Genomic DNA, 15,776 nt, shown 5'->3' on the forward strand with positions numbered 1-15,776 from the left:
ACATGTTGCTAAGTTTGAACACTTTTTTTAATGTCTTTTGATATAGATTAAGCTCACAGGTTGCATACAATAAGGTGTCGAGGGAACAGTGTCGACAAGGTTTGAACAGTGCAAGGGAGCTTTTAAGCCAAGCAAGGTGCTATAATGTGTTAGTATCTGATATATTTCTTAAAGTGCATTGGGAACATGGAAGCAGCCATAGGAAAACAACATCATTTCAACATTTTATCGACTGAAAAATGTTTGTACATTTTTACTAACATTAACTAGCAGCTAGTTTAATGCAAACCAACACTATCAATACCATTTTTGATGGTTAACAGAGTACAATAGTACACATCTAGAGGAGTTATTTAAATGGTCTTCTACTCAGATAGTGTATCCTAACCACAAACAGTCAAACAAGCAGTCCAAAACACACACACACACACACACATATATATATATGTGTGTGTATATATATAAAACAGAACACTTCCTTAATGAATATACCACGACATTGTTTCCCTCCGTCTGCTCTTGCGATGCATCGTGAGCATATGGACCAGACGTGGACTATGGTGTGTAGGAGGGGAGTGATGTTTTCACGGTGGCGGACACTAACGTCGCCAGCCCAACACAACGTTCATTTGACCTTCTGGGCCTTCTGGGCCGACTTGGTGACCTTGCCCGTGGACGGAGCCTTCTTCTCCACCGCCTTGATCACGCCCACCGCCACCGTCTGACGCATGTCACGCACCGCAAAGCGCCCTGCGAGGATGGAGAGAATGATCGAATGCGAGTCATATTTCAAATGACTTTATTATAAACGCATTTCAGTCTATTACAGGCTTTATAGCACATGATACAATGCTATAGTTGATTTGTGATCAACTGTAGCACTTTGAAAATACTAAATGGAACATGTGATTAGTTCTAGGCAAGAAGCACCAAGACTGTTGAAGGATGGAGATAACTTCTTATCTGATGAACAGAGCCGGTTCTGTAATATCTATATGACAATAAAGATGCACAGTACACAACATCTGTCCCCCCAAAGGGATCTGAGTTGAGGGCAGACACACACACACACACACCACCTACCAAGTGGTGGGTACTCGGAGAAGCTCTCCACACACATGGGCTTCCCGGGGACCATGGCAACGATGGCTGCGTCGCCAGACTTCAGGGCCTTGGGGTTGTCCTCCAGCTTCTTGCCCGAGCGCCGGTCAATCTTCTCCTTCAGCTCGGCGAACTTACAGGCGATGTGGGCCGTGTGGCAGTCCAGCACGGGGGCGTAGCCGGCACTGATCTGACCTGGGTGGTTCAGGATGATGACCTGAGGGAGGAGACACACACACACACACACGTCATTTCTCTTCTATGTGACTCTATGCTACTTGTTTCCTTTCTATACGGTGGTAGTAAGTGATGTGTGAATTGGACAAAAACAGGAATGGTGTCTCGTAAGGTCTCGTTTCAGTCCAGACACACAATGTTCTCCACAGCGAACTCTCCTATCCAGACCTGTGCAGTGAAGCTGGCCACCTCCATCGGCGGGTCGTTCTTACTGTCTCCAGCCACGTTTCCTCGCCGTATGTCTTTTACCGACACATTCTTGACGTTAAAGCCCACGTTGTCTCCAGGCATGGCCTCGGTCAGCGCCTCGTGGTGCATCTCCACTGACTTGACCTCCGTGGTCACATTGACGGGGGCAAAAGTCACCACCATGCCTGGCTTGATCACGCCCGTCTCCACCCGCCCCACCGGGACCGTACCAATACCTGGGAGAGAGGGAGGTGAGAGGCATGAAACGTTTGAGGCAATCTTTCAAGTCTCTCTGAGGCCAGGATTGACTCCGATCGCACCTGTAGAAATTGTAGCATTTAATTGCAATGTTACCACCTCCGCAGAGATCGCATTCCAAGGTAAATGCTGCAGATGTCAATTCAATTGTAAATTCCAGTTAAATGTCAAGCGTGCTAGATCGCAGATCGAACGCAGCTCGGATTGAATCCCAGCCTGAGTGCCAGGTATAACGTCAAAAATCAAATGTATGTAAGAGCTGAAAAACAACAATTGAAATGGAATTGACCCCTAAGCCACTGGCATAGCACCAGTGGTGGGTTTGAACGCCTCCCAGGGCCTCACCTCCTATCTTGTAGACGTCCTGTAGGGGCAGGCGGAGGGGTTTGTCAGTGGGGCGGGAGGGCGGCTGGATGGCGTCCAGAGCCTCCAGCAGGGTGGTCCCAGAGGCGTTGCCGTCCTTACGGGTGATCTTCCACCCTTTGAACCATGTCATCTACAGGGACCAGACCAAAACATTAGGAACAAGCGTAGCTTAAGCGTTAAGGCCTACATAAGAAATACGTATTAAGACACCTTGTAAAAACTAACCACTTTTCATACAACTGCAGTTACACTAATGGGGCAGTGTAATTCAGTGGAGGTGTGCACGACTGCATCTGCAACTCTATTGTGTAATAAGGTTGCGTCCTAAGAATGTAAAGTGTCCTCCTGTCTTGGAAAAGGATAAGTATACATAGAAGAATACTAACGTTAGGGCTAGCCTCCAGCATATTGTCCCCATTCCAGCCGGAGATGGGAACGAAGGCCACCGTATCCGGGTTATAACCAATCTTCTTAATATAGGTGCTGACTTCCTTCACAATCTCCTCGTAGCGTTTCTGGCTGTAGTTGGGCTCGGTGGAGTCCATCTTGTTGACCCCTACGATCAGCTGCTTGACCCCTAGGGTGTAGGCCAGAAGGGCGTGCTCGCGGGTTTGCCCATTCTTGGAGATGCCCGCCTCGAACTCGCCCACGCCCGCCGCCACGATGAGCACAGCACAGTCCGCCTGTGGCAGGGAGCAACCATGACGTCTAATTTTGTGTGCATTTGAAAGCAGTTTGAAAGCAGAAAGTGTTACATGAAAAAATAAGCAATTTCTTGTTTTAGTAAATGTAATCTTAAAATATGGTGCCGTTTATGGACTCCCAAAATAACCGTTTGATTTTCAGAGTAGCCAATGTAATCCTGCTTTATATTCCTAAAAGTATAGAAGACATGTTTAATATGTTTCATGCTCTTCCGTCTACCAGTTTTGCGGCCCATAAGTACCAAATAAGAAGGCCCTTGGCTAAACCTTTAGTCAGGGTCCATGTTTAGTGACAGCTGGATATGGTAGTGTCTGCAGCCCATACCTGAGAGGTGCCAGTGATCATGTTCTTGATGAAGTCCCTGTGTCCCGGGGCGTCGATGATGGTGACGTAGTACCTGCTGGTCTCAAACTTCCACAGGGAGATGTCGATGGTGATGCCTCGCTCCCTCTCTGCCTTCAGCTTGTCCAGCACCCAGGCGTACTTGAACGAGCCCTTCCCCATCTAAAGACAGGCCAGAGAGACCAAATCAATGGCAAAAGTCTGTGCAGTTTGTTTGTCTCTTTTGTCTTTACTATGTTGGAACAAAATAGAGAGAGAGATAACGAGAGGTAGATAAGTCAATAGTAAATTCAATGGTATGGATTCAAAGTGGAATCATACCATATCCCTGAAATACTGAGCTTGGTGTAAAGTTTGACAATAGTCTCTAACATATCGATCATGTATGACAACAGGCTAGACCTTAAACACATTCCCAGCACAGAGAGTTAAGTTACTTGTCTGGCCACCTCCATACCTCAGCGGCCTCCTTCTCAAACTTCTCAATGGTCCTCTTGTCGATGCCCCCACACTTGTAGATGAGGTGGCCCGTGGTGGTCGACTTGCCTGAGTCCACATGGCCGATCACCACGATGTTGATGTGAAGCTTCTCCTTGCCCATAGCTGTTCGCTCAGGAAGACACCGGAGTAGATTGTGGCAAGAGGGGTCAACCAAGCTAGCCAAGTTATTAGGAATTACAATGTCATTAACCGAGCAAAATGTATTACATTTTAGGAGGTGTTAAGGAGACAAATATTTGTGAAATTGATTAATACTAGTGACCGAGTCCAGTATCCCTATGCAATGCTTTGTTTAGTTTATAAGGCTGCTAAGCAACGAAGAAAGCTCACAAGAGTTGGCAAACACCTCTCTTCCCTCACACGTCATAATTGCAGTCATCGAGAACCATTCACACCCCGTAAGATCTCTCCATTCCCTTCCCTGACAATGTGTATACAGTTTCACTGAGTGGCTTGCCACCATTTTGAGAGTGAGGTCATCAGAATGAAAGAACAGGTGAATGAAAAGCAGCTATTTCCTCAACAACACAGCTGTTATTTTCCTTCCTGGTTCTCAAAGCCGACCCCACCGTGTTCATGATGACACTGGAGACTGGTGGTTGGGTGCAAACAGTATTTGGGACGTTTAATATTTCAAGAGGCAGTCACAGAAACAATGGGCCAGTCAACCAATCAATATACACCCAGGTTACATTCCAAATGGCACCCTGATCCATATTTAGTGCACTGGGCTCTATACAGGGTATTGTACACTATAGCCTATCGGGAATAAGGTGCCATTTGCAACGACTCCCAATGTTACCTAGGTAACCCCTCCATCCTCATATACTCCCCTAAACACCTGCTACAATTGACACTGAAACAAAGTTTGATTTATTACATAACTATTAACAAGATATCAAATAAATACCATGTAAACGCATAAGGAACATTTATATTGTGTAGTTATAACATGTTTATTAGCTCCTACGAAGCAATGAAAGACATTACGGGACAGCAATAGGTGGGCTATTACAGGACTGCTGCCTTAGTTTTGCGAATATTGACGCCACTATCGTGCATCTTGCTGGCTTGGTAACTATTTCGCGTTATCCAAACACATAGGCTTCAGCGCCGGTTCAAACCGATACCCGGTATTACACTGCGCCATATGACCTTCCGAGAGCAACCCCTTATTGTTCTGCTAATAGTGTCAGTCGCGTTGTTATTGTAAATTCCACATGGAGACAGTGTGCAATACATCCAAACAGACTGCCTTGCATAACACCATGACATCCAGCGTTACACCTACCTCGTCCGACCATCCTCTCACAGCACACGTTTAAAAATACAGACCATGGTTGGTTAATACTTTAGCTTGTTGTTAGCTAAAATGGTATCGTACCTGGGTTTGTGTAGATGCGCTCGCAATAATTCGGCCAGTGATCGTGTAGCAAAATATGCTGTCTGGTTTATTATTAGGGACCCAGTAGTGGGTTCTGGCGCTATTGGCTTGACATACGTCATTAGTTTAACCCCCCCCGAGAAATTCGTATTTTTCGCCACCAGGTGGTGGTGATGTACCGTAACAATCAGAGAATCAGCCCAAATCATCAATGTGTAATATTGTAACAATTTGAACATGAGACATGATTGTATACATGTACACACAAACACACTAACAGAACACACATACAAGCACACTCAAACAGACATACTGTACATACCAGCAGAGGAGACAAATAGTAGAGAACTGTGTCCCTCACAATCACACTACTCTAAAGGCACTTGTTTAACGTGAAATACAGCGTCAACCAGACTGTTGCAGTAGGCGCAAACAGATCTGGAGACCAGACCTGAAACATATAACCAAAGTTGAAAAGCTTCTGAAGTTAAACCTCCCATTAGGACCTTTTTTTTTTTTAACCATCATGACCAATAGAAATAACTAGGTATATTTGGGTACAATGTACATTGTACGCAACAATAATAAATAAACCAAGAGTTGTACTACTGTACACATTTTCCGAAACGTTTGGTTATCTTAATTAAGAAAAAGCACTATCAAATAAAAATTGAAAAACAAAAAAAGACTGTGCTACCAAGGGACTGTACCTGTGTTAAAAAGAAAACGTTGCATCATCCTTCTCCCTCAGAGACGCTGGGACGTAACCTCACCCCACCAAACTGCTAGCTGTTCGGTACCGTAGTTGGCTAAGACGTTGTCAAGAGGCCGGTCACGTGTGTTTGAGCAGAGGCGCCTGTTACAAAGGCTATACATACTAGTGTACATACTGATGTGCAAAACATACTGTAAGGCTTCTGCAAAGGTTAAATGAGTTGATACTGTAGCAAGACCTGAGGAACGGAGTTTGTGTGTGTGTGTGTGTGTGTGTGTGTGTGTCATTTCAGCCTGACTATCTGGTTCTAGGTAAATACTCTTTGGTCTTCTGTTCAAGTGTGAGCAGCCAGGATACTGAAAGGCACTTTAAAAATGGTCAAAAGTCAGTGAACCAGTGCCGTTGATCCAAAGCAAGTAAAGTGCTTACTGTTGAACTCGTGTGTCGAGACTTGTCAGCCAATCGTTTCGTATCTTCACTCCAGAGTGTTCCTCGTTCAGTAACTTCACTCCAGATTTGGGAAGAGGTCGAGCCAAGAACCACCTCCATCCAGCGAGCAAGGCCACTCTCAATCGTTTATTCTGGAAAGAGGAATAAGATTAACCAATGGACTAATGATTACATTGCACTAATGTAGGCCTATATATCTAGAGTCTATCTAGAGAATATCTTTCAAGTTCGCAAAACAAATAAAAATATCCTGTCCCACATTTTGCACTGTTTCTATAGTAACATTAACAAGTAACTTTTCTGAGCTTTGATGGCATCAGTACTTACTCTAAAGTCTGTAGATTGTAGCGCTGGTTGTCCCTGATGTCGGAGAGAATTCTCAGTCCTTCTTCTCCCGTGTCATTTCCCATCAGGCCTAGTTCTGTGATACTGGAGTGGCTGGACTTCAGGGCTAATGCTAGGGAGGAGCAGCCCTTTACTGTGATCCCACAGCATCTCAGACTGGGGGGGGGGGGCAACATTCACCTTACTCAACAATGCATTTTTTGTGAATATGCTTCTAAGTATTAACTCTGTTAACATGGTACTTACAACAGTCTCTCCAGTTTACAGGTTGTTAAGGTCAGTCCCATGCAGAGTGTTTTTACACCGCTGTCTCCCAGTTCGTTTCCAGATAGATCCAGCTCTTTCAGGTTGGTGAGACTGGAGCGGAGAGCTTCGACCAGCTCTGGACAGCATAGCTCTGTCATCTTACAGTCACTCAGTCTAGGTGTGTAGGTGTGTGTGTGTGTGTGTGAAGGGGGGTTCAACAAATACGCACATTAGTCTGTCATTTGATTTGTGTATACTGTCACTAAATCACACGATGTGCCTGTTGATGCCATTTCAATTTAAAAATATCTATCAACTAAACTAATTGATGGTGAACAGTTAGGCCTTCTACAATTGTACAGTCTAATCGCAGTGCTCACCGTAGGGTCTCCAGTGAAAAGCGTATAGTTTTGAGGAACAGGAAAAACGAGACATCCGAGTGACCCAGGTGGTTCCTGCTGATATCCAGCTGTTTGAGGAAGGTGGGGCTGAAACTGAACCCTCCAATCAGACATCGACAGCCTCCAGACGTGAAGCCACAGCTCGCCAGACTGGAGAGGATGGCAACACTCGTCAATGTCAATTCAATTTTTCATTCATCAATTATTTTATTCTTCAATATGTATGTGTGGTATCCAAAGAGTTTGGATTAAGATAAGACAGCAAAAAATACACATTTCCTAAACAAAACTGGACAAGTTTGAATGTACTAGTCAGCTCATATGGCAGGCAAAGCAAACTGGCAGCCAGCCGGCCAAATTCGGCCCATGACTGATTTGTTTTTGAATTGCCAAAATTGTCTAACTTGTTTTCATAGGGGTGTACACGGGATTGGGCATAACTCTCTGTGAGCTAGCTAGCTTACATGAGTTTCTCCAGTTGACAGGCGGCCAGGTTACATGGAGTAGGGGCTAGGGGAGAGTGGCCCGTACACTCTTGGTGGGGTAAGCTAGCTTACATGAGTTTCTCCAGTTGACAGGCGGCCAGGTTACATGGAGTAGGGGCTAGGGGAGAGTGGCCCGTACACTCTTGGTGGGGTAAGCTAGCTTACATGAGTTTCTCCAGTTGACATGCGGCCAGGTTACATGGAGTAGGGGCTAGGGGAGAGTGGCCCGTACACTCTTGGTGGGGTAAGCTAGCTTACATGAGTTTCTCCAGTTGACATGCGGCCAGGTTACATGGAGTAGGGGCTAGGGGAGAGTGGCCCGTACACTCTTGGTGGGGTAAGCTAGCTTACATGAGTTTCTCCAGTTGACAGGCGGCCAGGTTACATGGAGTAGGGGCTAGGGGAGAGTGGCCCGTACACTCTTGGTGGGGTAAGCTAGCTTACATGAGTTTCTCCAGTTGACATGCGGCCAGGTTACATGGAGTAGGGGCTAGGGGAGAGTGGCCCGTACACTCTTGGTGGGGTAAGCTAGCTTACATGAGTTTCTCCAGTTGACAGGCGGCCAGGTTACATGGAGTAGGGGCTAGGGGAGAGTGGCCCGTACACTCTTGGTGGGGTAAGCTAGCTTACATGAGTTTCTCCAGTTGACAGGCGGGCAGCCTGAAGGCGTTGCAGAGCATCTTGACCCCCTCGTCCTTCAGGTTGTTGTTGCTCAGGTTGAGCTCCCTCAGACTGGGGATGTTCACCAGACATCCAAACATGTTCTCACAGCATTTCTCAGTGAGCTGACAACAGTACAACCTGGTGGTGGAGGGAAAATGTATGGTACATTTACTACAGGGAACATTCCACTTTGTAATCAGTGAGGTGGAATGTGTAAGTGTACTACAATACTCCAGACAGTACTCACTCCAGTTTGTATATCTGGGTTGACTTCAGTATGTCCATGAGCAGCTTCACCCCCCGGTCTCCCAGGTCGTTCATGCTGACGTCCAGCTCTCGCAGGTGTCTGGGGTTGTCTATCAGCAACACCGCCAGAGCGCGACTCAGCTCCAGGCCCAGCTTGCAGTTTGAGAGCCTAATGAAGATTACAACATTTTTTTGAAGACAACAACTATTTCCTTACAGAAGGGAATTTCATTTTCATCCAGCCGCAATATTAACACAAAGGAGAATTTAATTAAATGATGTTACAAGTGGGGGTAAAGCAAGCCTACACAAAATCAGAACACAACAGGTTCCGTGGTCATTTATTCGATACTCACTTCAGGATCTGCAGTTCGCACTTAACAACCTTTAGTCCGTCAACAAGATGAAACACCCCCGATTCTTCCGGATCATTGCCGCTGAGATCCAGCTCTCGCAGGTGCGAGGGGTTGGATTTGAGAGCTTTGGCCAGAGCGGCGAAGCCATCCTGTTTCACCCTGCAGCCGGACAGTTTCAGTCTCTCCAGTCGGCAGTGTGGATTGGCCAGGCCGGCCGCCAGCAGTTGTACTCCTGAGTCCTTCAGCGTGTTGAAACTCAGGTCCAGAGTTTTCAGATTGGACACCTTTGAGGTAAGCGCCAAGCCCAGACATTCACAGGATTTCTCAGTCAGGTTGTGATACGATAGCCTGGTGGGAAGGAGGGTTTATGGAATCAAGAAGCACATTAGACGTCATACTAGCAGCCACTTAAACCAACAAAACTGTAAGACGACCCCAACAATCTTGAATTACATAATTTTGATGACAATTATCTTGTGCGTTACCGACATGTCATATAGATATGTAATAGCGGGTGTTGTTAAATGACCAAGTACTTACGTGGCTGTCTGGGAAGCTTTGATCACTGGCAGCATCCTCAGAAGTTCCTCGTCTCCTCTGTTCTCTACTTCCAACCCAAGCATGTCTATCGGCCCAGACTCTGACGCCACTAACAGAGAGGCCAGGTCGGACCAATGTGCACGTGGGTATTTGGCATCTGGGGGGATTCCCGTCTTGAGAAAGTGCACACTATCGTTGTCTAGAGAGTAGTCTTTCAGTTCCCTCAGGCAGTTCAGCAGGTTGAGGGTCCTTGGCGAAGCGGGATTCTCCAAGACCTTCTCCTTGATGTACACTAACATTTCCGAAAGGGTAGTAGACGAGGGGAAGCCAGCCTCGGAGAACATATGGTTAAAGTTCTGAGCAATGCCGAGGAGGAAGCGAAGGAAGAGGTCCATGTGTCCGGTCTTGCTCCGCAAAGTCATATCCACCGCGCTCTTGAGTTGGGTGGCATCTCTAAAAAACCAGAGAGTTCTCTCAAACTGGGTTTTCCGGTTGACAGCCTGGTTTTTGTCTTGGACGTCAACAGATTGAAGAAACCGCAATGCGCCAAAGAACTCCTGAATGGTGGTATGCCCAAAGTAGTAGATCTTCTGTTGGTGCAGCCCAATATCCTCCCTGAAGATGGGTATGTTCACTTTTGCGTATACAGCTGCCACTCGGGCATCAATGTTGCACTCTCGCAGGTCTTCCTCGTAGAAAACCGTGTTGCCTTTCACCAACTGCTTCAGGGCTAGTTCCCCCAATTCGTCAACTATCTTTACATTGTGGTTCGCCATTTGTAACAGGATGAGTAGGTCGTTAAATAATGGAGTTAGTGCGACAGGTTCGCATGTTTTGTCGGGTACATATGTCTGTTTCTCAAGGATTGACGCTGAGATTGAACAGATAAAAGGTATCTGGCACAAGTTGTAGAGGGCCTTCGAGTTCTTCAAGTAGGTGATAACTGCTGTGGCCTGGTTCTCGTCATTAATTGCTCTCCTGAAGAACTCCTCTTTCTGGGAGTCGGTGAAGCCTTCGATTTCTGACACTCTGTCAATGTACTGAAGAGGGATGCGACTGACTGCCGCAGGTCTGGATGTAATCCATATGTGAGCGGCGGAGGGAAGGAGATTACCGTTAATGAGGTTTGTCAGCAGTGTCGGCACAGAGGAAACCTCGGTGACATTGGTCACAATCGGGCTGTTCTTGAAGTCGAGAGGACGACGGAATTCATCCAGCCCGTCAAAGAAGAACCCAACTCTGCAGTTGTCCAAGTTGCAAATTCCAGGTTCTTTCAATTCTGGGAAAAACTCATAAAGAAGTTCAATCAGACTCAGTCTCTCCTTCAGCAAATTTAGCTCTCGGAAAGGAAGGGGAAATATTAGTTGAACTTCCTGGTTTCCTTTTCCCTCTGCCCAGTTAAGAATCATCATCCGCACCTGGCTAGTTTTGCCAATACCAGAGACGCCCTTTGTCAAAGCTGTTCTGATAGGCTCCTCGACTTCTGAGTTTCGGAATGAACATGTTCCTTGATGTCTTCTCCTGTAGCCTGGCTCAGATAGAATGTACTCATGTTGGTTCCCCTCTCCACTTTCACCAGGTGGATAGTGGAGATCACAATGAATATAAAATGGATGCTCAGTTTCCCCCCCTGGTGGACTTTGGTACTTCTTCTTCAGGATGGCTTTGAGTTTATTGCTGAGTTTTCCCACATGGGAGGCAGAGACTTTCCTGTCAAATTGGCAAATAAAAATCGTATTTTCTACGTGCAATATAAAATACTAACGCTTCAATGAACATGCCCATACTGTGTATTCAAAATGACATTCATTTTCAATAGACTCATTCTGAGCTGGTCCTCTGTTCTGACTGTGTGGTGAATGTGATTATCTTACCTTTGTTCAGTTAATCGGTTTTCTTTCGCAGGGCAAAACATTCCCCTGGATTCAGAGGTGGATCTGTTACTACCAACGTTTGTGTCCCTCCAATTTCTCAAGAGACAGAATCTGTGTAGAATGCAGTAAGACAGGCGAGCTAGTCCCACATTTGATGACAGCTGCAGGGAGGTCACACTACCAACCAACCATTGACTTGTAATACACACAGAATATTGTGATTAGCAATATTGGTACACTACATCAGGGATGTACTGCCAATACTCCCTAAATTGCACTGCCTCTCATATGGGAAATGATTCATTAACATGTTAAGCCACAAACTATTCAAGCTAAGATTTCCACCTCAGCTTCTCATTGGTAACCTGGGTATGTTGTTGGTGTTAGCATTACACTCCGTGACATGCGCTGAGTGCCAAGCAGAGGTGCATCATGTCCCATTTTTACAGTCTTTGGTATGACTCGGCCAGGGATTGTACTCACAACCGTCCAATCTCAGGGGGGACACTCACCACAAGGCCACTGCGTTAGTCAAGTTTAGAGACTGGTCAAATAATTTGCTAACTTTAGGGACGGTATCATGATCTATGTGGCCTGTGTAGCTAACTAGCTGGTATAGCTAAATAGCTGACAAAACACCGAATCCGCTTTAGCTTAACTATAGGTCCTCTTTGGAATCAGTCTGGGCTAGAGGACTAAACTCAACTCCATAGCTAAAAGCTACAGTAAATGGCAACGATAATGTACAGGCTAGCAGCACTCATCACATTCCACTTTTATGTGCTGTAAATTACAAACAACCACCGAACTAATGCAAATCCACAGTTATATGCTTACATGCTTGCTTTTCTCCGTCTTATTCAATTTGACCAATTCGTTTCGATACATTCATGTTTTGCAGATAGCGCAAATGCGGAGCAGTACAGAAGCAGCCATCGCCGCCGCCTTCTTCTGCTTCTATGATATCATGGCGGTCCGCAAACAATCGTTTTCGCGCATGCCGCCACCTACTGTGCTGCAATGTACAATAAATAATGATCTGCCCAATTCTGTACTACGGTGAAAATAAAATTCAAAACCAAATGAATCGCTAACTTCTACTGATCCCATATCGCTGAGCCTCTAGCCTCTCTCTGTGCCTGGCATCCACCAAATGCTGCTCTGTGTGTCCCCCCCACCATCACAGCACTTAATTTTCACATTGCTTCCACATTCACTGTAATCGTGTGCCCCTCCACACTAGGCATATATTTTCTCTCCTTCACACTGAGCAGCTACATGTCCCATTCTTTGGCATTTAAAACACTGCAGTGCATATGGGACAAATTCTCTAACATTGAAACGAAGGAATCCGATCTGTACTTTTCCCGGCTCTCTCAAACCTCAGCATTCCTGATAAGCTTTCCCTTTTTTGGCCTTCTTTCCTACTGATCAACTTTTTGTCCCCAATCACAATGCCTCCCTTCCCATCTTTGATATCATCTGCGGACATAGATATTGGGACTCCAGTGATGACTCCCTTCAACCTAGCATATGCACCAGGGACATGGCTTTTAACCTTCTTCCCATTAAGATTTTCCATTTTCTAAATCTTCTCTTGCTGAGCCTGGCTACCACACAATATAAACAATATATTATCTCCAATTAACCGAGCTAATTTCACTTCACTGACCTCTTTCTCTGCGGCATTAGTTAGTCGAATAGCATGTACACTTTCCACATCACTACGCTTGCGTCCTACCTTGGCCCTCTTTATGCTTTCTTTACTAGACGCTGCACTGCTTTCTGTATCATGATCTCTCTTCTTCCTATGTCTTTCCACTACCGACTTTTCCGGTTCTTGACCCTCGTCCTCCCGCTCCATACCATCAGAACTGGCACGCATATTGTTCGCATTCGGGCACAGCTTTTGGTTCACCAACTCTCCATTTCGTCAGCACTACTCGCCGCAATTTCCCATTTCCCTCATGAAAACAACGTCCACAACTCAACTTCCCACGGGATAGCGCTACCCTTCCATCCGCCAAGCAGCCGAAAGCCTCTCCAGGTTGCATTGCCCAGTTCCGAAGCCAGAGACGCTCCGTCAAAAATAAAGACACCAAACTTCCCCCTCAAGGCTTTGGTTGGTCAGAGTGTAGTTTCTGTGCACCTTTCTGTTGGAATGTAGCCAGACATTCTTACCGGAGTTTACCTGAGGTTTTTGGTAAAACTGTCAAAGTCCAGCAAACTTGTACTCCATATGAATGATATTTTAAATGAGGACTGGGGGGGGTTTCCTATACACAGAGAAAGCAACTTGGTGGACAATAACACGCACAGGGCTGAGCTTACTTCCTTGCTTCCTATAGTTCTGCCCAATGCAACTGCAGGCCTTATAAAATAAATGTACTCAGACTGTCAGCTATCGTGTTTATTGATGAATTTAAATTAATCATTTTGGATTGAAAAAGTATTTGTGGCCCAAGAATATAAACCATATTTGATCCCATTCATATTTTCTCACAAACAAAATGGAGTATACTGTATTTTAATAAACTAAACCAAAAGATTGAAATGTGCTGCGGCAAATGTCGCCTCGCCACACGTTTTCCGATGACCTTCTTTTTACACCAGCCGTTCCTATGTTAGTCTAAGTAGTCTACCCAGTAGGCTGTAGGTGTATCCAAAATACGCACTGTCAATAGGGCTAAATGGGCCTCGAGTCAGCTAAAAAAAGTCTTTATTCCGGAATGAGCACTTTCCGCAGACAAATCGCGTACAGGTCCCGCAGAAGTCCCAGTTTTTGTTCCGCATGTATCAGTGCACCTGACACTGTCTCTTCTTCTCGGAGAGCGGTGGTGCGTCATATGGGACATCGTCCGCTGCCGCCTTGCCCTTGGCGCTCATGTGATTCTCACGAAGCTCCAATGCCAACTACATGATGAAATCTCTCCTCGGGGTTGTCTTACCGGTGCACAGAGTGAACAAAACGTGCGCGTTGATAGCAGCCAGATCAAGCAGGTTGTAGAATACGGCAACAGGCCAGCGGCGAGTACCCCCTTTCACCGTGAACTGTCTGGCCATGTTATCCACACCAACCTGGAATAGAATACAGTACAATACCTTAGAATTATTTTTGCTACAACATACATTTGTGTTGTTATAGTGCGTCAGGGACTCTGGTTTTCTCTTTGTGTCACCGTCAATGGCACGTTCTCTCTCTCTCTTGACGTTCTCTTGGCTTACATCTGTAAACCGTGTTGCTTTGTCGTGCTTCAACGCCGTTGTGGAGAACAGCTCTGCCTGTGACTAGTTGCCCACAGAGAGAAGCAGCCCCCGGCTCACTTTCATAACCCCGACTAAGCTTGTGTTCTTGTCAATCAACTTATTTGCCAACTGAGTGACGTGAAGATCTCGTCTGTGTTTACATTCCTACCCTCGCCAAGGTAAGGTCTACAAGCCTCATCACCACAATGTCAGGACGCTGAGATTCACCTTTCCCCAGATATGGAAAGACATTCAGCACGTACTTGCTGTCAACGTCAGCTGCCAACTGAAACTTCATGCCCCACTTGTCTTGCTTGTAGGGGATGTACTGCGTAAAGGTGCACTTAGCTTTTGTGGGGAAATGTTCACTCCTGGCTTGTAAGAGGAAACATAGTTCTGTACAAACGCGTCCCAAACGTCTGATACCAGGGCGAATTTGTCCGTTTCTAGGCGCATGCGTCTGGTCTCTCTTGCGTCAAAACACAGGTATCGCATGATCTCTCTGAAGCGGTTCCGTGGGCATAGTGACTCGGGGAAAAAAATCCCCCCATATTTTTCGTTCCAGAAGCTCTCCAAAGGCGTGTTCATTCCTACGTATTGTCCTCGGACATATAAGAGCGCAATGAACGCTTCCAGCTCATCCACAGACATGTCCCACGTGTTGTCTCCTCTCGCCTGGCGCGCCTCAGCTACAGTACAGTCCTTGATGTGCTGCAACATCTCCATGTTACATAAACAATGGAAACTGTCGAATGCTCTGTCGATTCTGCCTTTGGCGTAATGTGTAGGGCCCGATTCCAATGGGGGTGCCATTCTGTGCTCATAACCGACTTGCAGCGTTGTCCACAGGCTGTTTTATCCAAACCGTGCCGTCTTTCCCCTTCTCCTCTCCCTCCATCTGAGTTGTTGACACCTGCACGCTGGGCATCGTTAATCAGAATCGCAGACAGCATCGGAATCTATTGATTCCATTCATCATCATAGTCGATCTCAGCATCAAGTTCCTCCCCTCCATCTGACTCTATTTGATCCAAATCTTGTAGCATTGTCAGCGCTTCTATCACCCTCAATTCGCGGTCTTGCCATTATAGCCTATGAACTACGCACACTTCCGCTTCCAGGTCAC

The 15,776-nt window shown here is 46.1% G+C and overlaps 2 protein-coding genes across 10 annotated transcripts; both read right to left on the reverse strand.

The window, feature by feature from the left end:
• Positions 1-9: 9 nt before the first annotated feature.
• Positions 10-6,355, reverse strand: LOC135536991 (elongation factor 1-alpha, somatic form-like). Of its 5 annotated transcripts, none has more exons than XM_064963233.1 (8): positions 6,228-6,355; positions 3,656-3,801; positions 3,181-3,360; positions 2,538-2,834; positions 2,131-2,281; positions 1,507-1,763; positions 1,084-1,318; positions 10-750 (listed from the first exon to the last, which is right to left on the reverse strand). In XM_064963233.1, exons 2-8 carry the CDS (start codon positions 3,797-3,799, stop codon positions 626-628), a joined length of 1,389 nt encoding a protein of 462 aa, XP_064819305.1. In that variant the 5' UTR covers positions 3,800-3,801; positions 6,228-6,355; the 3' UTR covers positions 10-625. The 5 variants fall into 5 exon arrangements, with proteins under 5 accessions (XP_064819305.1, XP_064819296.1, XP_064819288.1 ...); XM_064963224.1 differs by having other exon boundaries at positions 3,656-3,854; XM_064963216.1 differs by having other exon boundaries at positions 5,084-6,355.
• On the reverse strand, positions 4,556-15,735 carry LOC135536954 (NACHT, LRR and PYD domains-containing protein 12-like). 5 transcript variants are annotated; one of them, XM_064963197.1, is made up of 10 exons: positions 14,914-15,735; positions 11,405-14,482; positions 9,531-11,240; positions 8,991-9,338; positions 8,636-8,803; positions 8,356-8,526; positions 7,220-7,390; positions 6,840-7,013; positions 6,576-6,749; positions 4,556-6,379 (listed from the first exon to the last, which is right to left on the reverse strand). In XM_064963197.1, exons 2-10 carry the CDS (start codon positions 11,443-11,445, stop codon positions 6,367-6,369), a joined length of 2,970 nt encoding a protein of 989 aa, XP_064819269.1. In that variant the 5' UTR covers positions 11,446-14,482; positions 14,914-15,735; the 3' UTR covers positions 4,556-6,366. The 5 variants fall into 5 exon arrangements, with proteins under 5 accessions (XP_064819269.1, XP_064819262.1, XP_064819259.1 ...); XM_064963190.1 differs by having other exon boundaries at positions 14,630-15,735; XM_064963187.1 differs by having other exon boundaries at positions 14,584-15,735.
• Between the last annotated feature and the right edge of the window lie 41 nt (positions 15,736-15,776).

Source organism: Oncorhynchus masou, chromosome 5, assembly GCF_036934945.1.
Source record: "Oncorhynchus masou masou isolate Uvic2021 chromosome 5, UVic_Omas_1.1, whole genome shotgun sequence".
In the NCBI taxonomy this organism is placed as follows: Eukaryota; Metazoa; Chordata; class Actinopteri; order Salmoniformes; family Salmonidae; genus Oncorhynchus; species Oncorhynchus masou.

Excerpts from the sequence above, each read along its gene's own strand:
- LOC135536991 (XM_064963206.1), bottom strand. The coding sequence starts at position 5,322 with ATGTTCAAATTGTTACAATATTACACATTGATGATTTGGGCTGATTCT. Across the intron at positions 2,835-3,180 it reads TGATCACTGGCACCTCTCAG|GCGGACTGTGCTGTGCTCAT; the intron begins GTATGGGCTGCA and ends TCCCTGCCACAG. Across the intron at positions 2,282-2,537 it reads TGCTGGAGGCTAGCCCTAAC|ATGACATGGTTCAAAGGGTG; the intron begins GTTAGTATTCTT and ends TGGTCCCTGTAG.
- LOC135536954 (XM_064963197.1), bottom strand. The coding sequence starts at position 11,445 with ATGTTTTGCCCTGCGAAAGAAAACCGATTAACTGAACAAAG. Across the intron at positions 9,339-9,530 it reads AAAGCTTCCCAGACAGCCAC|GCTATCGTATCACAACCTGA; the intron begins GTAAGTACTTGG and ends CCTTCCCACCAG. Across the intron at positions 8,804-8,990 it reads TGCGAACTGCAGATCCTGAA|GCTCTCAAACTGCAAGCTGG; the intron begins GTGAGTATCGAA and ends AATCTTCATTAG.